Raw genomic sequence first — 27,985 nt, forward strand, 5'->3', positions numbered from 1 at the left:
GGTAAATGCTTGGGGGGGTTGCAAAATGCCTCATGTGATGCCTTCTATTCTCAGCATAGGTTAAAATTAGAACTAGACTGACATTGCATTGGAGTCTGAGTGAGAGTTTTAAATGGCTTTGGTAATGCAGACAAGATTCATAATTTGTCTCTGCTCTTGTCCAGAAAGAAATGAGTCACAGAAAATCCTTGAAAACACCAAATAATTAAGGTGAGTTGTTGTTAAACTCTTTCTGATGCTTGGAGGTGAAGTTGTTGGGAGATCTGATAATTTGGGAGTGAATTTGCAGTTGTTTTACAGCCACACTTGGGAATTCACTTCTGAATTGTTGACTGTGATGGCAAGATTATTATTTATTTTCTTGATGAATGATAAGGTCTAAGAACAAGACCTTTTTGATGGAATCCTGTTACATGATGAAATCATCCTGAAAATAGTCATATACTTAGGTCCTTTGATATTTCATGGTTCTAATTTAGGCAGTAAGGGAGTATTTGTTGAATGATATGCAAAAGAGAGTTGCCCAGAGTAAGCTTTACTAGAAATAAGTATTGGTTTGACTGTATAGTATGTTACTGGGTTTGGTAGTACAACTATTAATAAATGTCTCTTTTCTGCACAATTATATGAAAAGATTTCTAGTTTTCTATCTAAAAGGTCTTGTAGTTCAAAAAATGTCTTTAAACAACAAGAAATGATATATTAGTTTATCACTTGATCTCAATAGAAATTTAATCTTGAAAAAATCAGGCAATTTGAATTGTTACCACTGACTGGAGCAAAAACTTCATGCATACATAGCATTTCTGTGCATGTTGGGATGGGGACTGGGAAGGGTAGTTACTCTGATTGCTGAAAAAGAAGCTAATCCTTCAAACTAGCAAATGTGATCACATTTATGTGGGGAAGGGAAAAAATAAACAGTCTTCTCTTTACAGGAAAAAATCCAATCCCTCTATAGGAACCCAAAGTGCAGACTGCACTGCCATGCTGGAGTTGCCATTTGCGTCACTTGTCAAATCCTGCCATTTTTCCTTAACAAAAAGAGAACACATAAGAATCATAAATATTAGTGCATTAGACCAGGTTCTTCTGTATTCAAGCTGTATAATTTGATTTTGTGCTGTCTTTATAACAGGAAGCAATCCTGACATTTTACATTTTATTTGCTTACACATTTTAACCTAATTTCAGACTTTACAAGTAAATATGTTAGGAAAGGACATGTAAACTTAAAATAGAATGATTGCCAATTTGAGCACAAAAACATATATAGGACATTTCTCTTACTTGCCACTACAAGTATCAATAAAAAGTTAGAAAGTGAGGGTTCAGATCATCAGTGTTCAGAGTACACTGCTGCTGGCATGAAGTTTAGCCCTGCAAGCTTGTCTGAATATCAGCATCTTGGCTCCAGTAATGGCAATAAGAATGGTTTTTAGAGGGATGCAGTGATTAGGATGAGTGAATATCCAATTTTGCTGCTCTTCAGGACAATATATATTAATTATCTCACTAAAGGATACATCATTTCAGAACTTTAGACTTGGTTTCATTTTAAATGGGAATTCTTACACTCAGTGGGGATACACAAACATTCAAAGAGAAATCAGAAGGATTTAAATGCATTTTCGTAAAGGTAATGCATTACTAACTATAAAATGCACTGTACTGAGTTAAGCTATGAAGAAAATAAATGCAAATAAAGAATACTAATTAATTTCCAGGAACACTTCAGTTTCTGTGAAGTGCAAAACTCCTTTAGTGACAAGTATCTATATCAGGTAGGTGTCAGAATGCAGCTATCACAATTGAACTGCCTTAGATTGCAGGTAACAGTTTAATGTCTTCCTGGCATGCGAATGAATGCTCAAATCTGCATTTAATAATTATGGTCAACACTTATCCTTCCATTGAAGGAATGAGAGAAGCAGTTGTTCACTGACTAGGAATGCAGAGATTCCGAAAATACCATTTCTTATTTTAATAAAATGTAACTAGGTGCAATTATCTATTTTTATACAGAGAAAGCAGTTGATAAAATCCTGTCAGTTCTTTATATTAACTCATTTGATAACATAAAGAAGTGGGTATTGCAGTATTTTAGTTTTCATGTCACTGTCCCCATCTGGTAACCCATACCTGAAGTGGTGCATTGAGCCTGAAATTCAGTCAGATTCCTGCAAGCAAATCTGAACATGTAGAGGATCATGGCTGAAACTGCAGTTTGCCTGGGAACATTCTCTGCTGTGAAGACACTCTGGGAAGTGAGAATACACAAGATAAATGAAGAATTACAGAGAGAAAAGGAGTTCAGGCAGAGGTCTGCAGGAAGGTAGGTAAATTGTAACTCTAAGTATATGAAAAGCTAGAACATATGTTACATTTCAGGAGACTGTAATTGGTTTCTTCAAACTCATGCAGACTCTAATTCCTTAGTTGTTACTCCAACAGGATTCCCAGTGATTAGAATTTATCTAGTGTCTGTGATAAAAATATTAGTTTATAGATTAAATTCCCTGGACTCAGATACTAAAATCCTCTGCTCTGTAATTATTCTAACCAGTGAAGATGCGTTATGTTTTCTTCTCCATTGAGGTATTAGAAGAGTTGCTTGGTCTTCTGTTTGGCCAGCAATTTTATGAGATTTAGGATACTATTTCTGGTACTCCTCATTTACCAGATATGTTTGAAGTGGAACAACAAATTCAAAAGTTACTCATGGAGAATACAAGCAGAAAGACAGAGAATGACCTTGTCATAACTCTTGTGAAGATACCCTTGGAAATCAAGCTGAAAGAAGCTGATTGACCAATTTTCTTGCACTTATATGTGGTGGACAGGAAGGCTTTCATTTTAGGAGTCTGCTTCAAAATGTGCTTCAGAACATAATTCCACATGACTTTATATTCTGTGGTCCTTCTGCAACATGTTGAAAGTGAATTAGAAGTCCTCCTTATGAATGTAGATTTAAAGAACTGTAAAATAGAATCCCTATAAATTGCCTCAGCCAAACATTAAGGGCTTTTCTTCTCTCCAACTGATAGTATATTAACATTCAGATAAAATTAATGCTATTTGACAATAAGGTGCTTGTGTATTTTTCCAGAAAATAGATAGGATATAGTATATAATTATTGTCTGTATTCATTGTGGCACCACTGGCAGATCTTTTTTCCCTTGTAGGCTACTGCTTGTCTGGGAGGAGAGAGCTGCTTTAGCAAAGCTCAAAGAAAAAGTTATTAATGAAGGTGGAAGAGCAATTTTAAGGATAGAGGAGGAAGAATGGAAGGTAGGGTTGATAGGAATGAATGCTGCTTGTGTTGAATGACTCATGCGTTAGAAAACTACTATTTACAACTTTACACTTACAGTGGTACTGTTTGTGTTCTATTGACTGCTCACTGTGCTTTGCTAACAGTGAATTGGGACACACTGTTGTGAGTGTAAAAGCAAGCTGGGTGGTTTTTAGTCCTGAATGTTAAGCATTACTCTGCAAAAACAAAGCCCAAAAGACTTTCTGCATTAGAAATTATTTTCACTGCAGAGTATGATTTTCATTATGTAAATTCTTATCTAACATTCACACACCAGAACTACTGAAAGGTATCAAGATGAAAACTCCCTGTGTTTGGGTGCATTACAATATTTCTTATTGTTTGTTTTCTCTTTCTAAGAGTAAAAATGGGCCAGTAGATTCCCAGAACACTATTACTGTTATTTCTCATGTGCAGAGCTAATCTGCTGTTAATGTTGCCAGAGTGAAAGCTGTCAGTGCTCTGAGCCATGCAGAAATGCACTGACCAGCTCCTAGAAAGTCATGAGAATTAGTTTGTGTGGAGGCCAGTGAACACATGACAGACAGACCCAGCCTTCTGTGCAAAAATCTATTTAGAGCAGTTTCATCTTCAGTTATATTGATTTAAAAAAAAATAAACAAACAAACAAATACAAGCCTGAAGCCTGAAACTTGTCAATGACAGTAGTGCAGGTATGTAAATCCTGGGAGCCAAAAGAGGGCAGGTTCCATCTATGATCAGAATAACAACCCACACTGGTGTTCACTTTGGGATCATGGAATCAAGGAACATGCTGAGTTCATTGAGTTGAACACCTGGCTTTGCACAGCACCATCTCCAAGAGTCACACCCAGTGCCTGAGAGCATTGTCCAAACCCTTCTTGAACTCTGTCAGGTTTGGTGCTATGACCACTGCCCTGGAGAGCCTGCTCCAGTGCCCAACCATCCCCTGGGGGAAGAAGCCTTTCCCAATATATTGATGTAAACCTTTATAAAATGTAAACCTTTTCCTAATATGTATGATAGTAAAATCATATCAGTTATGCTTGCTATTTCTATCTTATTTTAGTTATCAGGATTCATTTTGTAACCTCAATGTTACAGTATAGCTTAAAAAACAGGAAAGGCTGTTAGTGCCTTTCCTGTTAAAATAAAACTTCTGCCTCAGCCTGTATTCTAAGCTGATTTTCTCCTGGTTTGTATTTCTTGTTGTAGACATTACCTTCGTGCTTATTGAAACTAATCCATCTCCAGGAATGGCAGCTTCACAGAACTAGTTTGCAGAAAATTCCTCAGTTTATTGGAAGATTTCACAGCCTTGTTGTTCTGGATCTATCCCGGAACTCAATTGAAAGTGTACCTAAAGAAATTGGTGAGCTGTGCTTTCTTTTATTTTAAGCTGCTTTTCTAAGAAAATTGGTCTCACACAAATGTACCATTTTTGTGCCCTTTGCTTGTTGAATAATCCTATTGGGTAGTAAGAAAACAGATTATTTAAATCTGACAGTGAGATAGAGATCTCCAAACCATAAATTCCCTATAAGCTAAAGATGGGCCCAGATGGAAGAGACATATCACCATGAAAGCTCCCCATGGCAAAAAAAGGACCTGTTTGCAGAGCAGGGACTACACATGAGAATGCAGCAAAGTGATACTGAAAAACAGACTGCATGCTCTGAGTCCATGGCAGGAGTAGCCTAGTTACAATTTTTTGGTTTTGGGTTTTTTCTTGACGCACTCTACTACATTGCAGTCCTGTACTAAAGAGTCCTGAGGTGATATTTGCAGTTTGGTGATTTTTTTTTTTGTTTGCTTTGTTTCGTGAGAAAACAGAGCATTTTTATAACAGTAAAAGGATAAAGCAAAACAAATAATAGTGCTTCAAATAGAATAAAGATTAACATTTCTCATTTGTGCTCTCTGCAGGCCAGCTGACCAGCCTCCAAGAGTTGCTTCTCAGTTACAACAGAATAAAATCTGTTCCTAAGGAAATAAGTAACTGCATCAGTCTGGAAAGATTGGAACTGGCTGTCAACAGAAGTATCTGTGATCTTCCTCCTCAGGTTTTGAAAGACTTTTTAGTTTTGCTTGATGCATATTTTGAATTTATCCAAAGCCAATTATCAGTATATGCTGCATTTCTGTTTTCAGATTTCACAGCTGTGAAGCTGTGATTTCACAGTACTCCACACTGATGTGAACAACCTTCCCATGACTGGTCAAACTGAAGCCACATGAGGAGCACATACACACACCTGAGTAGCTGAAGGAGCCAGTCTTTATTTTGGCCGGATAAATGACTTGGCAGTGCACAGAGGGTAGTGACACACTCCATATCAATTTGTTTAGGCTGGATGTCATCACTGATTTACCCCACTAAGAATTTGATGCCTTAGCACAGAGAAGTTCTCTTTTATGGTTGAGAGTACAAATTCATAGCACATGCCAGGAGACAGCTGTAAGCATCTTTACCAGAACAGATCTGAAAAGGGGTTGTGTGATTTATACAACTGCATATGCAGAGGTGAACAATTGTTGTTCTCAAATGTTGAAAACGATTATGAGAGAATGAAAACAACTACTCACCTACTATTAAACTTTAATTTGAACAGACCAAAATGTGAGAGACCTGCATCTGTAACTATCAGTCTCTTAGACAGGGATGACAAGTATGTAACCATATTTACTTGTTTTAATTTATTTTAAAAAACCAGTCATGGCAATAGTTGACACCAATCAGTGCCTTGCAAAATTGAATGAGTCGAAATAGCAATAGCACAGAATCTTTTAATAGAAATATCCACTATTAACGAAAATCCAGAATTTACAAAATCTATGTGGATACAGATTGCAGGGTATAATGTAGAAAATCCATAGTTCTGTCTGATAGAGACTGCAGTGATGTGAACACTGGGAAGCTTTGATTATGAATACTTGAGTGGCATTCAGTGTTCAGGAAACTGCACCAGATCTGCTAGAAAACATCTTTGTACCACTTGAACACTGCAAAAGCACCTGAAGGCATCATTCACCAAAGGACTTGGGTGCTGTGATACTAGATTGCATTTTTAGAATGTAGTAGACTTCACAGCATGGAAGGTGTCATGGTTCATTCTAAAACACAGTCCATGCAATTCGATACATAAAAATCTAAATATTTGACTAACAAAAAATGGCATATTGCATTGAGTATGAAATTCTAAGGACAAGGCTGTCTTTAACATTCTTTTTCTTGAGGCTTGGGGCATATCTGCATTGTAGTCAGCAGTTATGGCACTCACTACTGGGTGGGAGATAAAGTTCTGCTGCCTTATCAGTTCCCAACCTATCTACCTTCCAGGCAAAACTGTTATTGTCAGGTACTATCAGCTATTGGAACTCAAAACCATTCTGGTGTTTACAAGCTCCAAAATGTGTTGTAATGTTTCTTAACACTACTAGATTACTGCTGTACTGCTGCAGCAGCTACACAAAATTGCATTAAATCTCCCCTTCTTTTCAGCTCAGTGATTTAAAGAAGCTGTCACACGTTGATTTGTGCATGAATCAGTTTACTGCCATCCCTTCAGCTCTCCTCAACATGCCAAATCTAGAATGGTTAGATATGGGGGGAAACAAACTCCAGGAGCTTCCTGATGCAATTGACAGGTAAATACAGCTCAAAGCTCATCTTAGTCTCAATTCCACTGCATTGAAATTCTAATTAATAAACACTACTTCTAAAGATAATTTTTATGTTAACCTCACTCCAAAGTCAACATTTTATCAGCCCTAATGTGCTGTTTGGATAAGCTGGAATAATTAATTCAATTAACAATAAATTCAGTATCAACTATAAGGTTAAATATGTATTGTCAATCACATTGTTGAACAGAGGTGATTATCTTGCATATGGGGTTTCCTTTGAGACTTGTTGCACTATGAGTCCTTTATGTGGCTGAAAAATTAATTTTATGGTAATGACTGAGAGGAATAATTCTATGAATCTTGATTTATTGCACCAATGCCTATTTTTCAGAATGGAAAACCTCCACACCTTATGGCTCCAAAGGAATGAAATAAACTCTTTGCCAGAAACCATTGCTAATATGAAAAATCTTAGTACTCTTGTTCTTAGCAACAACAAACTTAAGGATATTCCAGCTTGTATGAAGGACATGACAAATCTGAGGTAAGAAAAAGCACCAGTAATATACATGAAAATAACTAGAAAATACTTTTTAAAGTCCCCCTTGAGTTGTAGATCACAGAGTGATACTAAGGGAGAGGAAAAGGCATTTCACAGTTGTACAGATGAATGCAATAAATCAGCATAATTACACAGATTCACAATTAAGGATCTGGTGAAGTAAGCTCTGTGTAGTGAAACTTAAAGATGTAAATTATGATAGTTACAGTCTCACATGGAAGGTAGACTATACTACATTTTCTCATTTCGTAGCTCTCCCACTATAATTGCCCTTTGATATCACTCTCTAAAAGCAAGAGCTTGTGGAAAAATGTGGCAGGCATTAAAATGACAAAAAGTAGAACTTGCCATTGAGAATTCAAGCATTCAGAATTAAACAAAATTTATTAGGTTTAAGGACATAGATGAAACTATCATGTACTTGACATGAAAAATAAAAAATAATGTAAATTCTTAATTGGTAGAATTTGAACTACTCCTTAGTGTACTGTGACAGAAACTTTCCTGTTGTTAGCATTCTCATTTGGATTACTGGATGCTGACTGTTTTAGAGAAAGAATGCTGGTCTGCATAAACCATACCTAACTCAGGAAGACAATTCCTGTCCTCAGCTCTTTTGGAAGAACATCCTTAACTAAATATATACAAGCATAGGCCCAAGGATGGAACAGGAGTAGAGACAGGACTGGATTCTGCCTTGCAAAGCTGGGAGGAGCACTTGCACAGTTCTCATTCACTCACCTGTTTGTGAAAGCTCAATACACCTGACAGTGGGGTCAGAAACTGAAGACAAAATGATGAAGACCACAATGTTTTTTTTTCCCACCACAATCAGTTACTGTTATAAAGCATCTTCTTAGCTTACCTAATACTAGTGATAGAGTGGTGATTTTAGTAGAACAAGAACTTAATTTCCTTTTGCTTAAAATAGTGTTTGAGAAATCTTAATTCAGTTTCAAAAGAATTATTTTCTCTGGAAAAAACTTACTGCAAGATTAACCTTTTCTGGTGATTCCTAGATTTGTCAACTTCAGAGACAACCCACTGGAGCTGGAGGTAACACTCCCTCCATGTGAGAACACAGACGAGGAGCAGCAACAGGAAATGTTTGGCATTGACTTCATGCACATGTATATCCAGGAATCACTCAAAAAACCAGGTATGGCTTTTTATTAATTCTGATCTCTCCACAGCACAGTGAGGAAGAGAGGGAGAAACTGGATAAATAAAATCTAGGATGCATATAAAAATTAAACATGAATAACCTTCTTAATAAATGAGTAATGTTTTCCAAAAAAAATCTGTAAACAGGCTTTTACTGAGGACAGGGGCACTTTTAACAGGAGTTGGGACTGCAGGTCTCCAACAAACAGCAGAGATTCTGGTAGGAACATACTGGAACCATGGAGCACTGTAATAAATGTGTCTGAGTTACCTACACCATGGATAAAGAGAAGCTGATGACTTTGTTTCATATCTGCAGTTTAATCAGTTTACATAGTGAAGGTCTTCTAACATCCTTTAATTCATGAAGTTCAACTTTTCCTATTTTTGGATGTTGTCCAGATGATACTTCCAGAGGAAGATAAGAAGTGTCTATGTTCCCAAGGTACATCTTTTAGCAATGAACTATCAACACCTGATAAACAGATGTTTCTCACAACTTGCTTTCCCTGACACAAAATACAGTCACTTAAACACCCCCAGTTTCATCCCATTTCAAAAACATGACAGAAATTTTCTGTTCATTGTCTCTGGGGTAACAGCTTTATGCTGCAGTAAGAGACCCAAATAAGCACTTTGGAACAGATATTCAGTTGGTAGCTGTTACTTGCAGCAAGCACTTCACTGCAGATACAAAATGATCTCTGATCTTCATTTTGTGTTTTGTGAAGGCTTAAAAAAGTGAATGTAATCTCTTGTTTTAGAACACTAAGCCAGCTTTTTTCTTATCAATATTTCATGAATGAATTATCAAATTAGCAAAAATATCCCAAGATGACACTTCAGACATAAGTTTTCTTTCTGAACAGATTCTCTAGCAGCACAGGCTGATCAAAGTACTTAGGCCTACTTAAATATTTTAAGAGGAAATACAAAGCTATTCTGAACTTCAAAGTGAGAATAAAGTATGTCAACTTATTTTAATCTATTGTCTTTCAGGAAATGTGGAAAGTTGTACTTCTGGTTCTCCTCCTGTCATGAATGCTAATGAATAAAGAATGTAACTGTGAATGGAAAATATCAAGCACACTTCTTCACAGCAAAGAGGCTACAACAGGTTTCAAATATTCTTAGGGATTTTATTTTTCCATTGATGAAAATTGGTTTGCATATTTGTAATTCCCAGTGAAACTGGAAAATATAAGACCTTTTCTTGGGTACAGGAAAAATTATAAAGGTTTCTTTCTGTAAGAAATGAAATAGTTTTTATAAAATCCCAGATGAGTTTTATAGGGTTTGTTTTTTTTCCCTACCAATTCCAAATGTATCTTCTGTCATATAGTTGGCTCTGGTATCACAGAAGGATTTGGGACAGCTGTCAACAGGACATTCTCCAAGGACACAGCAGCCTCTGTGTAATACTGCAGTGCAGCCTTGTACCCTTGCTGTTGTAGATACTCAATCCGCCCGTGATCAATCAGCCGTTTGCAGAGGCAGCCCAGCTCCTTCCTCTCCTCAACACTCAGTGTCCTGTTCCACATAAAGGAAGGAAGGAAATAGTTTTGGTAATTAACATTCATAGTTAAGCTTAGAAAAACTACTGAAATCATTGTAAGTTCATTTCAGTCAGGTAAGCATGACAGTTGAAATATTTTGAAATGTACATCCATGAAAATATTTTTACAGTAAAATATGTCTATTTAGTTTAGTAATGAAATGTTTCTGCAAAATTAGTCCTTTTGAGGACACAAAACAATTTAATGTGCCACTATACATAGCTTTTCTGCTGGAGTCCATTTGCTAGGAAAAAAATGCACATACCCTTGTAAAGTATCAGAACCACTTGCTGTACTGCTGAGTGTGTGCTCGTGTTCTTCTGTGTCATTAGTATGATCTTCACTGTCTTCACTTGTAGAAGCTTTGCCTGTGGTTTCTTGCATGCCACAAGTGGCCCAACTGCTCATTCTCTGAAAATAATGGAATTCTACTGGTCCCAGTCCTACTGATTTAAAGAACTCTCTGCCTACATAATGTGTCCAGTCACACTTGTGATGGCAACACAGAGCAATAACAATTCCAGCTACAGGCTTATGGTCTTCTGTGGTGCTTTCATTACCAGCTGATTTGTGAGGAGCCACCTCTGTCTGAGCAGCCCTGCAGCGTTTTGGTGCAGGCTCTTCATCTTTTCCATCACAGCAAGTGGTGTAACTTTCTACCAAGCATCTCAAAGCAAGATCTGGGAATGAACAAATATATCCCCCCCAACAAAAAATATCCATAAGTACCATGCCATTATTTATACAGGCTGTATCATGGTTGGGAATGTGCTTCTCACAAAGAAAAATGAAATTACACATCACAAACTAAGCCAAAAAGCAAGTCCAATAATAACTAAAAAACATGAAAACCCTAAATGTTGTTTCTCTGGAGCTTCTAAGAGCTTACCCTCTGGAATATTTGTTCTGCAAAAGCGAATATAAAACAGTTTGGTTAAAAAATTGGCATATTGTAGGAGAATCTCCTCCCTGTAAAACACACGAGTATTTGCTCTAAAAGTTTGATATCTAGGACACAGTATATTAAATATGCACATGTACTTCTCAAATGTTTAACTGTGTCACCTTTGTCACACTACCTATAAAGGTGTTATATTTGAGATGTCTTTCTCTACGTAGTAGCCATATAACATTAGAAAAACTGTATTAGGTTAAAGTTATCAGGAGAGAAACACAATCTTATTTGTGTTTTAGCATTCAGACTGGCAATAATATTTTAGAAAGAAAATTGTTTTAAAGAAGAGGCAACTGTGCTAAAAAAGTAATCTCAAATACATGACCCATGCCACCACACACTGTTCTCTGTTCTAATCTATTAAAGCCAAGAAGGACTTCACTTCTCCCTGAAGTATCCTTTTACTATTCCACTGGAGTCAAGAAATATTTAGAATATAATTACTGTGTTCACCAAAAAAGGTTTAGAGGGCAAGAACAGCTTGAAAGGACAGTTTGGAAGATCAGTGTATTCAGAGTGTAAGGTTTATTATTCTGACTTTCTGCAGTTCACACAACTGTAATTCATACCTGTTGCAGCACCACACAAATGCTTCCCAATTCCTACCACTGGTAGTTTTTTCTTCTCCAAAATAGGGACCTTATCTGGAGGGAAAACAAAAACAACCAACAAACCCCCATCCAATCCATAACTACCCCAGCACCTCTGGTTTTTCTGAATAATATCATTTCAGCACACTTAGAAATCAATGTTTGCCACTACAAAAAATACATTATTTGGCACATTTTGTTAAGACAAATTAAAAGAGTAGGATGCAGTGGCTGGGAAGCACATTTAACCATTTCAGCCTTTCTCTACTGCCTATGAAAGGTTAATTTGACATTAATGCATCTCCTTTTTTTTTTTGAAGGTGCTCCCACAAATTCTGTAGCATTGATGGTGCATCACTTGCTTCATTCTACACATAAACAACGCAAACATGTTTAATTCTGCAAGTGCTAAAAAACCTTTGAAATGTATTTGTTTTGGTACTTTCTCACATATAACGATGTCCTATGGATGTATAAAAAGTAGAAAACTTTAAAACTCCATTTAAAATATATGTATATGTCTATCTATGTATATTCACACATGCCTGTGTGTACATAGGTGTATACATACATACAGCATCAACATGTCCAAGCAACCACTGAGAATAATCTTCAGAACCAACACTTAAGCATGTTACACACAAACTGACTGGAACCCCAATTCAAAATTTAAAAATAAGCCTCTACTTCAGAATGACCCAGGCCAAGAAGGAACTTACTTAAACATAAGTGCTGAATGTCTACTTGAAGCCTCTCAAATATAGAATCTCTCCTTTTGTGTTTTCCATCCACCTGTTTAAAGAGAACAAGAGATTGCATAGGGCTGGCCACTAATAACTATAATTTTGCTCCAGGTATTAATGAATTTTTAAAAAGTCAGACTTTTTTCTTGTCAAGTCAACATTTGAATTTCCAACATTAAACATCAGGATTTTTTTCTAATAAATTTGCTATTGGTGAAGTATGGAATGTATAACTTGTAAAATTTAAATGTACTGAGGATAAAAAATGAATACTAACAGCTTCAATGGCAATGGTTTAAAAATTATACTTGACTAATGGAACAATATCCTCTTACCTTGAATCTTGTGGTTGCCCTTTCCACAAGCAAAAACTGAACACTTTCAACGTTCTCTAAGGCAATATCAACCCAATGAGACAGCTTTCCTCTCCCAGCTCCAAACTCAACAAAACACCTTCCTGGACCAAGTAAATGCAATCTTTCCATGTTACCTAAAATAGAAGCCTACAAACGTCAAAACATTATTTGTCAACCAAGAAAATATAAACCCTGTGTTTTGTAATGCCTTATAGAAAAATTATTCTTCACCAAACAGCAGAAGACTTTTTTAAGCCTTACTTTCAGTACGGGATTAGAGAAAAGATGATGTGTGTACAGAGGAAAGGGATTATATCTTCTGTTTTACAGTATCAGATTTCCTCTGTGGGAAGCAACTGGATTTATGCACCCAGTCTCTCAAATTTACAGCAGCACAATTCCATGTCCAAACTTCTCTATAGTTATTAGTAAATCAGAACAAACCTGTTGTTTCAGGTGTTTGAAAGCAGATTCCCCATTTTTTGGGTCACTTAAGGCTTCTTGTAAAGCCTGGTGGGACAGTATTTGTTCCTTAAGATGGAGTTCCAGGCCTGGAGGCAAATGCAAAACTTTTAGGTACAGCTTTTCCAGAGTTTCCAAGGGTTCCCAGTTTGTTTCCCACATTATTACAATTGTGACAAGAGCTCAGTTTGTAGCACTAATAAAACAGTCTGCTGGGAGTGTAAAGCTATCATCATATGTTTAAACAGAGCTGTATTGTTATCTGTAGTGACATCTGAGTGAGAAAAAAAAAAAAAAACCAAAAGGAACACAGATTGGAGTTTTATCATTCTTTTAATCTAGTTTACTTTTTGGAGTAAAATTTAGCTATTGGAGGTCTGCCTGATAATTATTTCAGATGTGTTTTATGACAGCTATCTCATATTTTTACAGGTATCTAACAACAAAAATAACAATGAAATATTTAATCAATTCAATTTAAAACAACTTATATTTAGTATTAAGCTCACCATTACTTGCTTTTTTCAACCTGGTAATTAAATTCTGCAGCTCTTCAATAGATAGAGAAGATAGAGGAACCTTTTTAGGGAAAGAAAGTGACACCAATAAGACCTTTGAAATTTTCTGTATCTTTGTAAAATTTATGACTTGTAAAAGTCATAAATTGCAACATGCAATGTAAGGACTGAACCAAAAACCAAATAATGTACTCACTTGTTTTTCTGGAATTTCTGAGACATCTTTTAAACCAGCATTAATATCTTGAACAAAGTAGACCTTAAAAAAAAATTGATTCAGTTAATTACCAGGAAGCAAACAGCTAAATTCTTCAGTGTTCTTATGGTAAGGTATGTAGCAATAGGAATCTAATGCAAAGATTTTCCAAGTAATTTTCCTTCCTATAGTCTGATCCTGAATCCCAGCCAGAAATTACTCTTCTGACACAGTTTTACAAGACTGAACATGCTCATAAGAGTTAAGCAGTCAGGGCTTACTAGACAGATTCCAGAGACCATTTTCAGGTTTCCCAGGAAATACTAATGGTGTAATTCTAATCAGGCAGCAAGGCAGGCAATAAAGAAGTCATCCTCTGCTTCCTTGAAAGAGCATTTAAAACACATGTTTAAAATGTGTTGTAAATGTCCTGTTGCTTCCCTCAGCAGGTGTCAGCCAAGCTCTCCATGGCTCCGTGCCAGCCTGGCTGGAGTGGGCAGCTGGCTGGGATACCCAGAGCTTCTCTGCAGGTTCTGCTTTCCCAGGACAGCCTCTCCCCCAGCCTCTGAAATGAATGGCATTGGAAGAGCCTCCTCCCTGCATGTGTTTCTGAGAAAAATGAATTCAACATTTTTATTTGTAACCAGGAACTGAAAAAGTGTACCAAATTACAGTGAGAAGGGCAGAGAATATGAGGGGACTGGAATGTGAGATGCATTCCAGCAAGTGCTTATAGAGCTTCCATCCTGCCTCACATCAGCGCTTTGCTAGACCTGCTGCCCTGCAGCTCACAGCTGCGGTCAGCACAGAAATTTCTCTGCAGGACTGTAATGTTTAAGGTCTTAAATCCGAGAGGAAGTGCTGAAATCACACTGCACTTACAGGCTTTGGCTTGTCTCTTGAGTTACATTTTTTTAAATGCTTTTGTAGTTGGTCTTCATATACAGTGCTAAAAGCAAAATGGAGAGAAAAGTAAGTATCATGTGAATACTGACAAAGAACGGGAAAAGCATTTACATATACTCACTGTTTTGGATCAAGAGGGCACGGAATTCTTTTTCTGTCATTTTGTTCCTAGTTAGAAAAGTTTTAGAAAACACTTCAGCATGCATTCAGTGTTGCGTTTTAAAGAAGCTGTTGAGGGGCATCAGCTTCATAAAACATTTATTTAGAAAAAACGAGTTAACCGGTACGGAGAAACGGAGACGAGAACTAAATATTTTACTGGATCCTAAACGAATAAACCCCTAATGCAAGGTGAGGACTAGCGCTGGGCTGGGGCGAGCGCCCGGCACACCGAGGCTCAAGGGAAACACAGGCGCTGCCTCTCCAGCCGTGCCACGACAGCGGGGCCACCCCGAGCCCGCCCGCCCGCCCGGCCCGAGAGGGGTCCCTGCACCTCCTCGTGCCCGTGCTCCCCGCAGAAGCGCCTGCCGGGCGCGGGGATCATCCGGCAGAAGCGCTTCTTCCTCAGCACGAAGTGAGCGCAGCGCCCCGGCTGCGGCTCCGGCGCCGCCATCGCCATCGCCGCTCCCGGCGGCCCCTGCGCCGCCATCTTGAGGCCCCTCCCCGCGGGCGGGAGCAAGATGGCGGCGGAGCGGATCTTCGACCGGGCGGTGTCGGTGCGAGTGCGGGGCTGCGGCTGCGAGGAGCGGTGAGTGCGGGCCGGCTGTGCGGGAGCTTCTTTGTGCTCCTCAGAGGGGCTGTGAGCAACAGGCGCTTTCATCCTGCCTGCTCTCAGAGCCGCTGGGCAGGTGCTGCACTCTGCGGGCACCCGCGGGGTGAGGGAGGGAGCGGTCGGGCGACGCCGGGGGCAGCCGGCGAGGGCCGGGCGGTCGCCGTGGGCGCCTCGCCAAGGGAGTGAAGCCGGCGGGGCGCCGGCAGCGGAGCGAGCTCGCAGTGGCTCGGTGGAAGCGCCGCTGTGCCCGGGGCTGAGGCGACCCGAGGCCCGGGGCCGTTGGCGTTTCCCGCGGGCTCCCCCGCCGCTCCCCCGCCGCTCCCCCGCCGCTCCCCCGCGCTCCGCGGCCTCCTGAGGCGCGGCTCCTCCTCAGCGCCCCGCGGCCCAGCGAGCCGCGGGTTGGGCCACCTGTGTGAGGCGGTGGCGCCTGGGAAAGCCCCGATATTCCGTATGTGAAGCGTCCTTTCAAAATAGGATGAATTTCGGTACTGTGGGTCCTGCTGGGGCTGGGCAGTGTGAGAAGGCACGGAAAGGCTGATGTGTGTGGTGTGCGTGGTGATATAGGTGACTTAGTACTCGATAAGAAGTCATTGAAGACAATATAGCACTGTATAAATGATTAATTTGAGCAATCGTTAATAAATTTCAACAGGCTTTTACAAAAGTTCTAGTTTCTGGACAAAGTTTCAAAACTTCTGCCTTGCTATTTAAAGTCTGTTGCAAGCAGCAAAAAACCCAGCTCTGACTGAGGAGCTGCAGTGAGTGAAACTCTTGTATTTTAAGTGTAGTCATCAGTGGAAACTTAATGTTTCTGCCTAAATTTTTATTTTTGAGATGCCATTGATTTCTTTAATGCAGCTATGGACACATCTTATTTGGAGAATGTTTTCTTGATTTATTACTGAGTTTCATCTTTTTGTACACAGGAGATTAAATGTTCGAGTGAATATTGAACTACTGTCAATTTCTAATCCTGTTCAGAAAAAGGTTTGTAAATTAATAATTTCTGTCATTCATTAGGTATTATCTGAATTTCATTTTATGGAAGTAGAAAAAGGAAAATCAAAGTGGGATTTTAGTGTTTGCTGTTTGACCTTACTTTATTTTGTATACAATTTTTTGAGTAACTTAGTTGGTTTGGTATTGTGTTTTTCCACCCTTTCCCCCCATCCCCCCAGCCTTTTTTAGCCCTCTGTTTTACTTTGGCCGTTGATGGGTCTTAGCAAGCTTGCATATTGAAAGTGTTTGGAGATGCTCAGGGGAATATGAATTAGAGCCTAGGAGTACCTTTGGTTCAAGGTTCTAAATTGGGATTAAAAAAATAATCTTTCTCAGGGAAAATCACAATGAGACCACTAGTGGAGACTTTGTTATCTCTTCTCTTGTATGTCTGGTTTGTCCCTAAAGTGTTCACCCCCCAGCATGATGTTAAGGTTGTTTATGGTGTTGTTGGGTAGAGGTTTGTTTGTATAGGAGCGCAGCAGGTTTTGGTCAGATTGTGCAGTGATGGTGGTGCTTCCCTCTGAGCAGAAGCAGCTCAGTTAGAGGGATGTGCTGAGCTGCAGCCTGGGCCAGGAGGAGCCTGGGAACTGGAAGTGCAGTGGAGTCCATCAGGGAGTGTTCAGTCTAAAGGGGAACTTCAGTGCCTAATCAGCTAATGGGGCATCAGCCCGAGCAGGCATTTTATCCCACCCATCAATCCCCCCCAGCTGGCTTGGGTGGCACTGATTTTAGCTGTGTGTGTGTGTAAATCCCTCAGTTTGTTTATGCATCCCCAGCTGAGAGTTTTGTTGGTTTTCCTGGCACCTGAATTACTGAATAAAGTTTCGGTTCTGTGTGTGTACAGTGCTGTGTCACATTTCATTATGCTGGAGCAGCTGACAGGTTTCTGCTTTACTTCTGTACCTCTGCTGGGGAATATCCCTGCCACAGGGGCGAGCCTTGTTCCAGGGGGCAGCTGCCTGAGCTAAGAACTGAATAACCCCATCCCTGGAATTCCAGCCTTAAGGCTTCTGGAGAGGGCAGCTTTTCCAAAACACTGTGGAGGCCTCCAGAGAACAAATGAGTGTCTGTTTCAAAGCTAAGCAGCATAATCCTGCAGTTTGCCATATGGGATCCCTGGGTTCAGCTGTATCCAATCTCAGAGCTCTGTATTCCAGTGTATAAAAGCAGCTGGTGGTTCCATAAACTTCAGGAGCAGAGTGCTCTGAAAGGCTTCCAGTTATGGGAGGGATGTATTAGTAAAGCATGACAGTGGACTGCTAGTGCTGCACTTATTTCATGAGGGGGAAAAAAGGAGGAAATAGCTTTTTCTCTGAAAAATTAAGGATACATAATGAATTTCAAAACCTTTGCTGCTCAAAGTTTAAGGTTTTGACTTGGTTTGTTTTTATGAAAGTTTTCCTTGTTTTCCTGCTGTAACATTTGAAGTTGTGTTAAATGGTAATGTTTTACAGGTTCTGAATCAGTTGCCACAATTCTCTTGTATCTTTTACTAAACAATGAAAACATTCAATACTGTTTGCAATGCTGGTTTAAAATATTTATAGTATTTTAATCTTATTTAAATGTACATCTTTCCAGGACTTAGCTGTTCGATTGACTGATGATACTGATCCTTTTTTCCTTTATAACCTTGTCATATCAGAGGAAGATTTTCAAAGGTAAGTGGAATGACAGTACTTTCTCTGTGAAACATTTCTAAATGGCATAAAAGAAAAAGGGAATATTTTTAGCTTGGAGTGGTCTGTGTTAGAGTTCAGGTTTTGGCAGTTTTCACTTGTGGAGTTTTGTCAGTGTTTTGCCAGTATTGTTCTCTGACCAGTGAGTGAAACAGCCAGGTTCAGGGGGGTGACTAGCTCAGGTTACACAGAGGAGTACTGCTGGTATCTTCTGTTTATCCTGACTGCTTCTTACAGACTATTGTGTGTGAACTAGTTCGGGAAATGATTACAAGAAGAAAGTCTGTTTGCATGGACATGGTTTTACAGACCTGTGCCTCTATCTTAGGAGTTTCTTGCAGAATTGTACTGTTGGGTCTCATTTACTTGCTCAGAATTTGAGCAAATCGTCAAATTTGGATTCCAGGCACAAACAGATGAACAGTTCAGTTTTCTGAACTGTTTCTTTGGGTATTTATTTATTTTATTTCTGCTTTGTTTTGTTGTGTTTTTTTTTGGTGTGGTTCTTTTTGTTTGTTAGGGGTTTTGGTGGGGGAGTGGCTTTGGTGTTGTTTTGAAAAAGGGAGGTGTGGTCAGCGTGTGGATCCAAAGGCAAAAGCAAGGCAGTGTGTGCAGGAGGGATGTGCAGGAGTGTTTTGTTGCAGGGGGCACAGCTTTGTGTGTGCACTGGGGGTGTTTGTCTGGGTTTGCTGTGGCTGTGCAGGAGGGGGCACCGAGGGAATGCCTGAGGCTCCCTCCTTGTCCTGTGCTTGTTTCCTGTGCCTGTCCCATCCCTGCTCCACACTGTGCTGTGGGGGTGATGCCTACTCAAAGGAACGTTTGTTCACCACAGCAACTTCTGGTTTTTAATTAGTGCAGCCCCTTTGCAAGAACTCTTGTGGTCAGAAGTGTCCTCTGGGGATTGTTATCCAAGATGTGCTCCAGGATGCCCCTGCTCAAGCAGGAAGGTTGGACCAGCTGTCCCACTCTGGTCCCTTCCAGCCTGAGCACTTCTGTGATTTTGTGATATGTGCACACACTTCTGGTTGAAAAAGACATGCCTGTAAACTTTAATGATCAGAACTGGTTCTTTATAATGTTGTAAACAAAATACTTTATAGGAAATAAATTACAGTTCTCTATATCATTAACATTTTTTTCCTGTCTGTTCTGTAGTTTGAAATCCCAGCAAGGTCTCTTGGTGGACTTCTCTGCTTTCCCACAGAAATTTATAGATCTGCTTCAGCAATGCATTCAGGAGCAGAACAAAGATATCCCAAGGTGGGTCACAAGTGTGTGCCACGTTACTCTGTGTGCACCTGTTGAGTTCTTAAAGCACCTCTCAGTCACTCAGACTGAGTCAGTAGAAAAGGATAATCTGACCTGCCCTGACCTGAATGTCTTGGTGGATGTGGCAAAACCTGAGTCTTTCTCTGAGAATTCTTTCTTGAGCAAAAACTGGACAGCCTTTTACTGCACAAATAAAATGTATTTTATTGGGAAATAGATTAGGATCTACAGGTAGTTCCAGGGGAAAAAAATGCTAAACATTTGATTATCTTGGTTTTTCCCTAGGTTTTTGCTGCAGTTAGTTTCTTCAGCACCTGCTCTAGATCACACACCTGTCTCTCTAAATGTAGTGGAGACCAACCCTTTCAAACACCTTACCCATCTCTCTCTAAAATTCCTGCCAGGAACTGATGCAGAAATAAAGAAGTTTTTAGCCAACTGTTTGAAATGCCTTAAGGTAAAATGAAAGTTTATCGTAACTGCACTAAGCCTCAGTGCTGTGTGTACTTAAGCATTTTTTCATTCTGAGTCATTCAGAGGTATGTACCAAGTTGTGTGCTCTGGTTTCTTTTTCCTTTTAGCCCAAATATGTAATTGAATGCAGCTGCTTGGGTGCATGCTGTAAAATCTGAATTGCTGCCATCCCCCTGCAGTGAAAATGCATTTCCAGGCAGGCAGTGCCATTTGAAGCACAGGAGGGAGGTGCTTCACACACAGTGCAGGTGCTGTGCAGCTGCTGAGTGGCCTGGCTGCTGCACTGCCCTGCTCACTGCCTGTGAGCAGCTGCAGCACCCACTGCAACCTTCAGTCTCTGTTCTGCTCTTGGCTGTGGAGAGCACAGGCTGCTGGTAATTGGGAGCCTTGGTGGGCTGCAAAGGACTAACAGCTATAAAAAGCTAATTAAATTGGAATGTTGATGCAGTTTGGTAGCATGCTAGGTTTGAGTTGGTGTAAAACTAAAGGTCTCATCGTTTGACTGTTGTCTGTTTCAGTTTCATAGCCTGGGATTTGTCTCTCCTGTTGTGCTGTCATGTTTCCAGGCACTTAATAAGCCAATTTAATAACATAGATTTACAGCATTTCAGCTGATCTCTTGTTTGGGTAACTCCTTTGTAAACATATCTTGTAAATAAGATACTATTTCGTGGTTGAAATTTGGTAAGAATTTAATTTGGGTTTTTACATTGTGGGCTAATACCTTTTCTTTTGAATTTACTAATTATATCTTATTCAGTATGACAGTATGACACTTAATTAACAAGGTGCTCTTTTCACAAATACAGTGAGTATCTGGTGCTTAGGCAGGCTGTGCTGATTGAGTGGGAGCTAAATGCTACCTCTGCTTTGGGAGCTAAGGATTTGACTTGATGTCAATTTGTTCATAGGAGGATAAAATGATGTTGGAAGAAAAGCTTAAGAGAACTGAAGAGGATCTTACCAGACAACTGAGCTACACTCAACAGGTAACATAAATGTTTAACTTTTGTGTGTTGCAGCTTTTTTGATTTATGGAAAATGTCCCTTTTTGTTGGCTGGTTGGTTAGCCACTACCTAGCCAAGATAATTGACTTGAGACTGAGTGAAGAGAATTGTCTACTGGAGCTTTTCTAGAGAGTGAAAAGCCAGCAGCTGAATTAACAATTAAATTGAGCTCTTGCACTACTCAAGCAGAATTTTATTTTGTGCAGAGGTCTGTGTGTGCACACACAAATTGAATACTAAATATATGGTCATGTGAAGATAAATGATAAATATATTTCATATATTCCATGAATCATGGAAATTGTTCTATTTGGAAAGTTATGAAACTGCAGTAAATAAGTTGGAAGTCGTGGACTTTAATTACTCCATTTTGGTTTTTGCAGTCAGCATAGTAATTCTGTATTTCAAGAGAATGATTTGGGTCAGATTCTGCAATTATCAAGGTGACTTTTGTGACCATAATGAAACAGAACAATTCCATTAAAACTGTTAAGAATTATTTTTTGAATGGAATATTTCTTTGCCTCATGTCTGCAGCTTCAGTTTGAGTTTCTGGAATGTATTTGCTGAATTGGGATGCAGATTTACAAATAAAAAAAGAAAAAGATGCCACTGAAGAACTTAGGTTTTTCTCCCCGTTTTAACCCCTGACTGCTCTGTGTTACAAGGATAGAGAGCATCAGCAGGCTGATTTTTCACTCTTGAATAGTGGTTGGAAAAAATGCAATTGGAAATTAAGATTATTTTATCCACAGCATTAGAGCAGTGCTCTTCAGCTTCTCAGTGCCTCACTTTTCCTGGTTACAAAATTAACATATTTCAGCATCTGGTGCTGAAATTCAGACTTTTTAAAAAATAATTCCATGTCTTTTTAGTAAGTAACAGTAAAGAGTCAGTATTGGCTGAAATGCTTACATTTTTAAACTTTATGTGCTTTGTCAAACTGAAACAGAGCTTGTCAGAGAAGAGCCGGGAACTTGAGAAACTGAAAAATGAATGGACATCCTACACCACAGCTCTGAGCAACAAACACTCCCAGGAGCTGACAAGTGAGAAGGAAAGAGCTCTCCAGGTACAACAGCTGAAAGGAATGAACAAGATTCTTGTGTGGGAATAGTCAGAGCCATCCAGTAACTGCTTTTCTTTGCCTCTCACAGGCACAAACTCAGTACCAACAGCAGCATGAACAACAGAAAAAGGAATTGGAAAATTTGCATCAGAAAAGTATTCAGCAGTTGCAGAACAGGCTCTCAGAACTCGAGGTCATCAATAAAGACCTAACAGAGAGGAGATACAAAGGAGACTCCACAGTCAGAGAACTGAAAGCAAAGCTTTCTGGATTAGAAGATGTACGGCTTCCCAATATCCAAAATTAAATTTACTACTGCTAGAGCATTAGCAGTGCCTGCCTGGGCACGTCATAGGAAATACAGCATATTAAGTCCATTTATTTCCTCTTTATTCCATATTATGCTTACTATTTAAATATGTCTCTTTAAATTACTGTTACAGGTTTTCTTGAAGAATAAAATTCACTTCCTTTCCAACATTTAGGAATGTCAAAGAGCAAAGCAGGAGGTGCTGTCCCTGCGCCGGGAGAACACAACTCTGGATGCTGAATGTCATGAAAAAGAGAAACTCATTAATCAGCTGCAGACACGAGTTGCTGTCTTGGAACAAGAGATCAAAGACAAAGATCAGCTTGTCACCAGAACAAAAGAAGTCCTAGATGTGACACAGGAGCAAAAGGTTTCTTCATTAATTTTTTTTAACCTTCCTAACTGTGCTTTCCATAGAATAGCTGCTGACCAGTTCTTATGAATACAGCCAGTCAGCTTTCAAATGTAGTTCAGCTTCTAAATTATGGCATCAAAAGTATACTGGGTTCAAATTTAATCCTGTGCTACTAGAGTAATAGTTTATGGGATTTTGGGTAATCCAGATCCTGTAAGATTTGACTGAAAAGCACTGGCTGGTTCCTTGTAAGGACAGTACTCAAAGAATTATGAACAATTAAATCTATATGAAATCATAAACAATGTGGATCACAGCCTTACTACATTTTGTAACATTCTTTTCAAGGTGATCCTGGAAGAGAGTACAGAAGAAAAACTCAGGCATATTGAAAAACTCGAGACAACAATTAAATCACTGTCAGCTGAGCTCCTTAAGGTTTGCTTGAACATGGCACTTCCCTTGTGCAACATCTCCCTTATTCTTAGGTGTTTATTTTTGTAATACATGGCTTGGGTTTTTTTAATAGGCTAATGAAATTATCAAGAAATTACAAGGAGATTTGAAAACTCTAATGAGTAAATTAAAATTGAAAAATACAGTAACAATTCAGCAAGAAAAACTATTAGCAGAAAAAGAAGAGAAGCTTCAGAAGGAGCAGAAGGAATCGCAGGAGATGGGCCAATCCCTTCGCATGAAAGAGCAGGAGGTACTGATGGGTTACCCTTGTGCTGGAAATGCTATTGTATGGACTCTGGGGTTTGACTTGGTTACAGAAATAAGGTCTGAAATCTTTCCATGCAATACAATATACTCTTTTGCTTATTAACATATTTATTTAAATGTGTTAGCAACTTTCAGAATTTTTAATGTTAACCTGATTTGTAAAAGCCATCCATTTATATGGAAGGCAACCAAAAGTGTGTGAAGAGAACAAAGCAATGTAATGGATGAATCAGCACCCTTTAGGAGGCACATTGATGTGTAAGTTGGTGAAGGGAATAAGAACAAGGACAGAGTGAACCTTTTTCTTCCAGTAAACAGGACATTCCCCTGTTTAGACTCCTTGCACTATTTACTCACAGAAAAATAAAGGTCAGAAAGGATTCTGGCTGTCACCTTGTCAAAATCCTAGCTGAAAGTAGGGCTTCCTTTAAAAGAACTACCATGTTGCTTTTGTGACAAACTGAGTTCAAAGTTCTTTCATTTCAGAATAACTTCATAAATGCTTTTTTTGTTGTTGTTTGTAGCTAGTAGTATAACACTAGTACTATAACACTCCTGATAGTGTTACAATTATTATGGCAATTACAGGTTTGCAAGCTACAAGAGCAGCTAGAAAATACAATACAAAAACTCGAAGAAAGTAAGCAGTTGCTGAAAACCAATGAAAATGGTAGGTTTGTACAGCTTGATTTCTCCCTCTGTAAAAATGACCCAGTGTTCTCACTGGTACTGAAATTGATAGGAGCAGTTTTTGGGGTTTTTGTGAAGAGCTGCCATGATTGTCATGTGTGGAAAACAAGCCTCTGGCTGTGCAATAGCCAAGGGCTGCTCGTAGGGATTCCCTTGGGGCTGGTGCCTGGGGCTGTGGGGCACGTGCTCTGAGGCCTGGAGGGGAGAGGGACCTTCAACAAATGGCTTTGCTTGGTACTAGGGAGGAAAAACACCCAGTGAGCTGTCACTGTTTGTGAGGAAGGCCTAGTGGCCATTTCAGCTTGTAAATGGAACAAATGGACTTGAACTTTTTCTTCCTCTTTGCAGTTATCACGTGGCTGAACAGACAGCTGAGTGAAGTTCAGATGGCAAAGAAGCTGGACAGCCCTGCCAGTGCCCATGCTGGTGGGAGGGCAGCTGTTTCACCTCTCAGCATGGTAAGGCAGAGCTGTAAATAACAGGCTGGTGAGGTGGGCATCAGTTCCTAAAATGCAGGGCCTTCAAAGAGGAAAAATAAAGTGCTTTCATCTTTTTCTGGCCTTACGGTTTTGGGTGGGTGAGGTTTGGCTTTGTGAGTTTGTTTTTTGATAATATAAAACTCTGTTGTGTGCTTCTTGATGCCCTGGGCCTTGTAGGTGAGACTCTTCTAAGCTCTTGTTTACACAAAATACACAAGGCAATAACAGAATTAGTTTGGAAAAGATGAAGTGCAGAGTGAAGGCAAAAAAAAGGCTTTTCTGTGTTGAGAGGTTAACTTACTAATTCTCTTTGTAAAGGTTAAAACCCAGAGTGTACTGTTTCAATACTCTAATGATTTTTAGAAAAAGCACAGTCAGGGGCTAAGGAATGCAGCCTGCAGTCATTGTTGAACAGTGTGACTTGCTGCTTCTCACCCTGTGTTGTACAGAGCTCTGCTGTCACACTGACAACAGGAATTGATGAGCTGCTTGTTCATACAGAGAGGACTGGATTTGTAGCTGGATACATTAATTGCTTTCATCAATGACAGGGTGTGTAGCTTATTACTAGCTGAGAATGCTTATCACATCTAGCTTTTTTAAAGTTAGGTTTTCCTTAAGTGTGTGAAGCTTGGAAAAATGATGTTTTCTTCCCATTGGAAGACTCACATAAGTGTTGGCTTTGTAATGGCAGTTAGTTGTTAATTTTGGAATTTTTAATCTCTACAGTTACTTGTAAAATTGTTTCTCATTTATGGATGAGCTTCTATTTGTTTTACAGCCTGACCGACCATCCTTTCATAGCTCAGGACTCAGTCATCCCATTTCGCCTCTCTATGCCTTCCAGAACTTTCTGGAACCGATACACAGCAAAAATGGAAATTCCCAATGTCCAGTATCAAAGGTAGGCACTTCAGCTTTTTTGTTTGCTTAAGAATGTATTAAATTGTATTTATTTATTATTTATTTAATATAAAATTTTATTTAAATTGTATGAGATGTCAAAGCACAACATCTTGACTATTTCTCAAAGTGCTATTTACTGTATTTACTCTTAGACTCTGCCTTGAGCATTATGCCTGTTATTCATAGCTGATGCTTGTCTTTAGGCTGTTTCTCACAGGCTTTGCTGCACAGCAGGGCCAGTGAGGTGTAGAAACAGGAATCTCTGGGAATTTGGCTCTGTGAATGCCCTTGGGGGAGGGAACTCAGATCTGGAGTAACTCTTAACCTGCAGCTCTTTGTCTCTGCAGGTGCAGTTGAACTCACAGCTTTTGAAAGCCACTCGGTGTTCGGATGCTCGCACAGAGCCTGCAGCTGGCCATGCAGCAAACAAGGAGAAGTGAGTGTCTAAACTGCAATTTAGTATTTTTGTTATTTCAGTTTATCACTTGGTGTGTTTGGAGCTGACTAAAGGTTCTAGTGTTAGCCTGGTTCTGTGATCTACCATTCTTCATTACCATGCTCACCAATTTTGTGTTGGTTTGTTGAAGAGCTGTGCTTGCAGGAGTGGGGCCCAAGGAACAGCAGTTCAGTGTTGCTCCTGCTGACAGATCTAAGCCAAAGTTGCTGGGTCACTGAAAAAAGTTAGTTCTAGGCTGTTCTTAACCTGCTCAGTGATGGTTTAACTTTACATGGTAAAGGTCATGAAGTGCAGTAGTTGCACTTCTAGTGCAGGTTTTCCTGACCAAGTCTGTAGCTGCCCTTGTTATAATGCACTGATGACAAACTGCATTTGCTTTAAATTTTAATTTGCCTTTCTGTTTCTAGTGGTGAGCAGCTGGGCCTGGAATCAAAGTATTTGAAGAAAAAAGATGACAGCATTCCTTTACGAGGGCTCAGTCAAAACACACTTAACTCGGGTAAGTAGGAAACAGAAGGTGGTGTTTGAGATGTACCTGGAGGGCAGTGACAGCCATGGTTCAGTGCAGTGTCCTGTGCTGTTCTGCAGAGTACCTGAGGCCCTACTTGCCAGCCAAAGCACAGCCATCGCCCAGAGCTGCTGGGACACCTGCCTCAGCCTATTTTCCTGGATCATAGATGGGGTTCTTACTGTAAGAGTTCTCTTTTAACCATTGGGGGATTTTGAAATGTCCTGCAATAGTGTGTTAGTAAAGTATCAGTGTGAACTGACATAATGTTATGAGCCAGTTTTCTTTGAGGAAGGGATCTTGACTGACTTGGATGATGCTTCAGGGTGCTTGAGCCTGAGGAGAGGAAGATGAAGCCTTAAGGAGCCTTAGTGGGAACAACACTGACCTCACCAGGGCTGTGCAGAATTTTTGTCGTATATTGTTGACCCTGTAAATCCTCCTAAAAACTCACCAAAGTGCTCTTTTTTATAAAAAACAGGTGCAATGTACAATCCCTGAGCGAGAACAATGACCTGAATTTCTATTTCTTGACTCCTTTCAGAGAATGGAGCACAGAACTGTGCTATGCTGTCCACTTTAGTAATGGTCAAGCTCATATGGGGGCATGACTGCCTCACTAATCTTCCCTGAAAGTTTAGTTTTAAAAACTTGCTTAATTTTGGAACCAGCTTATTTGAATTGCATACAGACTTACAAAAAATCTCATACTAAAAAAGCTAAATTATTTCACTGAAGATAGAAAATTAAAACTTAAAATTCTCAGTCTTGGTTCCCCTAACTTTTCTGTTAATCTCTCAGTATTACATTCCGCAGGCCACCATGCATAAAACATTAAAAGGTGAAGTAGCCAAATAGTTAACTGTTGACAAGTGTTAACATCTTAAAGTTATTTAATTTTTATAAATCAGACTTTTAACAACTTGTAAGACTATACAGAAATTTTAGATACTCTTACATCTCTGTGGCTTGTTCTACTGTCTGGGTTCAAATGCTGGGATAGCCCTTGGGACTTGGTGTCCCCTGCAGAAGGAGCATGCGTGGACTTATGCCAGGCAGAGTGCCCTTACAATGACAATTCCTTTTGGTAAAGATACATCATTCCTTTTACCTTAGTTACTCAGGTGCACCCAGAGGATTGTACATTTCAGTGGTTTGTTTTGCTGTGTGAAATGTGTACATTTGTTTATAAATTAGCACCATGTTCATGTATAGTGTTTGGTTTTGTCATGTGTACATTTTAATGGAAATATTAAATGGTTTTTATCAAAAGCTCTGATTAGTAACTGTTTCAGGAGTAGTACTAACCAACATCTCCACGGTACTGGGATTCCCAGCTGAGGTAAG

The 27,985-nt window shown here is 39.5% G+C and overlaps 3 protein-coding genes across 6 annotated transcripts; 2 read left to right on the plus strand and 1 right to left on the minus strand.

The window, feature by feature from the left end:
- The first annotated feature begins 88 nt into the window (after positions 1–88).
- LRRC39 (leucine rich repeat containing 39) lies at positions 89–13,466 on the plus strand. The gene is made up of 9 exons (XM_058808109.1): positions 89–210; positions 2,149–2,335; positions 3,187–3,292; positions 4,515–4,671; positions 5,226–5,362; positions 6,802–6,947; positions 7,318–7,470; positions 8,508–8,647; positions 9,652–13,466. The coding sequence occupies exons 2-9, from the start codon at positions 2,211–2,213 to the stop codon at positions 9,705–9,707; spliced, it is 1,020 nt and encodes a 339-aa protein (XP_058664092.1). The 5' UTR covers positions 89–210; positions 2,149–2,210; the 3' UTR covers positions 9,708–13,466.
- On the minus strand, positions 9,771–15,611 carry TRMT13 (tRNA methyltransferase 13 homolog). 2 transcript variants are annotated; one of them, XM_058808107.1, is made up of 11 exons: positions 15,428–15,611; positions 15,056–15,102; positions 14,911–14,977; positions 14,029–14,091; positions 13,824–13,893; positions 13,297–13,403; positions 12,832–12,999; positions 12,473–12,545; positions 11,733–11,807; positions 10,474–10,888; positions 9,771–10,182 (listed from the first exon to the last, which is right to left on the minus strand). In XM_058808107.1, the coding sequence occupies exons 1-11, from the start codon at positions 15,581–15,583 to the stop codon at positions 9,987–9,989; spliced, it is 1,437 nt and encodes a 478-aa protein (XP_058664090.1). In that variant the 5' UTR covers positions 15,584–15,611; the 3' UTR covers positions 9,771–9,986. The 2 variants fall into 2 exon arrangements, with proteins under 2 accessions (XP_058664090.1, XP_058664089.1); XM_058808106.1 differs by lacking the exon at positions 12,832–12,999 and having other exon boundaries at positions 15,428–15,591.
- SASS6 (SAS-6 centriolar assembly protein) lies at positions 15,588–27,889 on the plus strand. Of its 3 annotated transcripts, none has more exons than XM_058808105.1 (17): positions 15,588–15,682; positions 16,633–16,693; positions 18,290–18,369; positions 19,543–19,647; positions 19,942–20,113; positions 21,042–21,119; positions 22,091–22,210; positions 22,296–22,487; positions 22,693–22,887; positions 23,221–23,310; positions 23,402–23,581; positions 24,187–24,268; positions 24,637–24,746; positions 25,549–25,671; positions 26,021–26,109; positions 26,538–26,629; positions 26,719–27,889. In XM_058808105.1, the coding sequence occupies exons 1-17, from the start codon at positions 15,615–15,617 to the stop codon at positions 26,805–26,807; spliced, it is 1,926 nt and encodes a 641-aa protein (XP_058664088.1). In that variant the 5' UTR covers positions 15,588–15,614; the 3' UTR covers positions 26,808–27,889. The 3 variants fall into 3 exon arrangements, with proteins under 3 accessions (XP_058664088.1, XP_058664086.1, XP_058664087.1); XM_058808103.1 differs by having other exon boundaries at positions 15,610–15,682; positions 26,699–27,889; XM_058808104.1 differs by lacking the exons at positions 15,588–15,682; positions 16,633–16,693 and adding an exon at positions 18,002–18,148.
- The last annotated feature ends 96 nt before the right edge of the window (positions 27,890–27,985 follow it).

This window comes from Ammospiza caudacuta, chromosome 7, assembly GCF_027887145.1.
Source record: "Ammospiza caudacuta isolate bAmmCau1 chromosome 7, bAmmCau1.pri, whole genome shotgun sequence".
Taxonomy (NCBI): Eukaryota; Metazoa; Chordata; class Aves; order Passeriformes; family Passerellidae; genus Ammospiza; species Ammospiza caudacuta.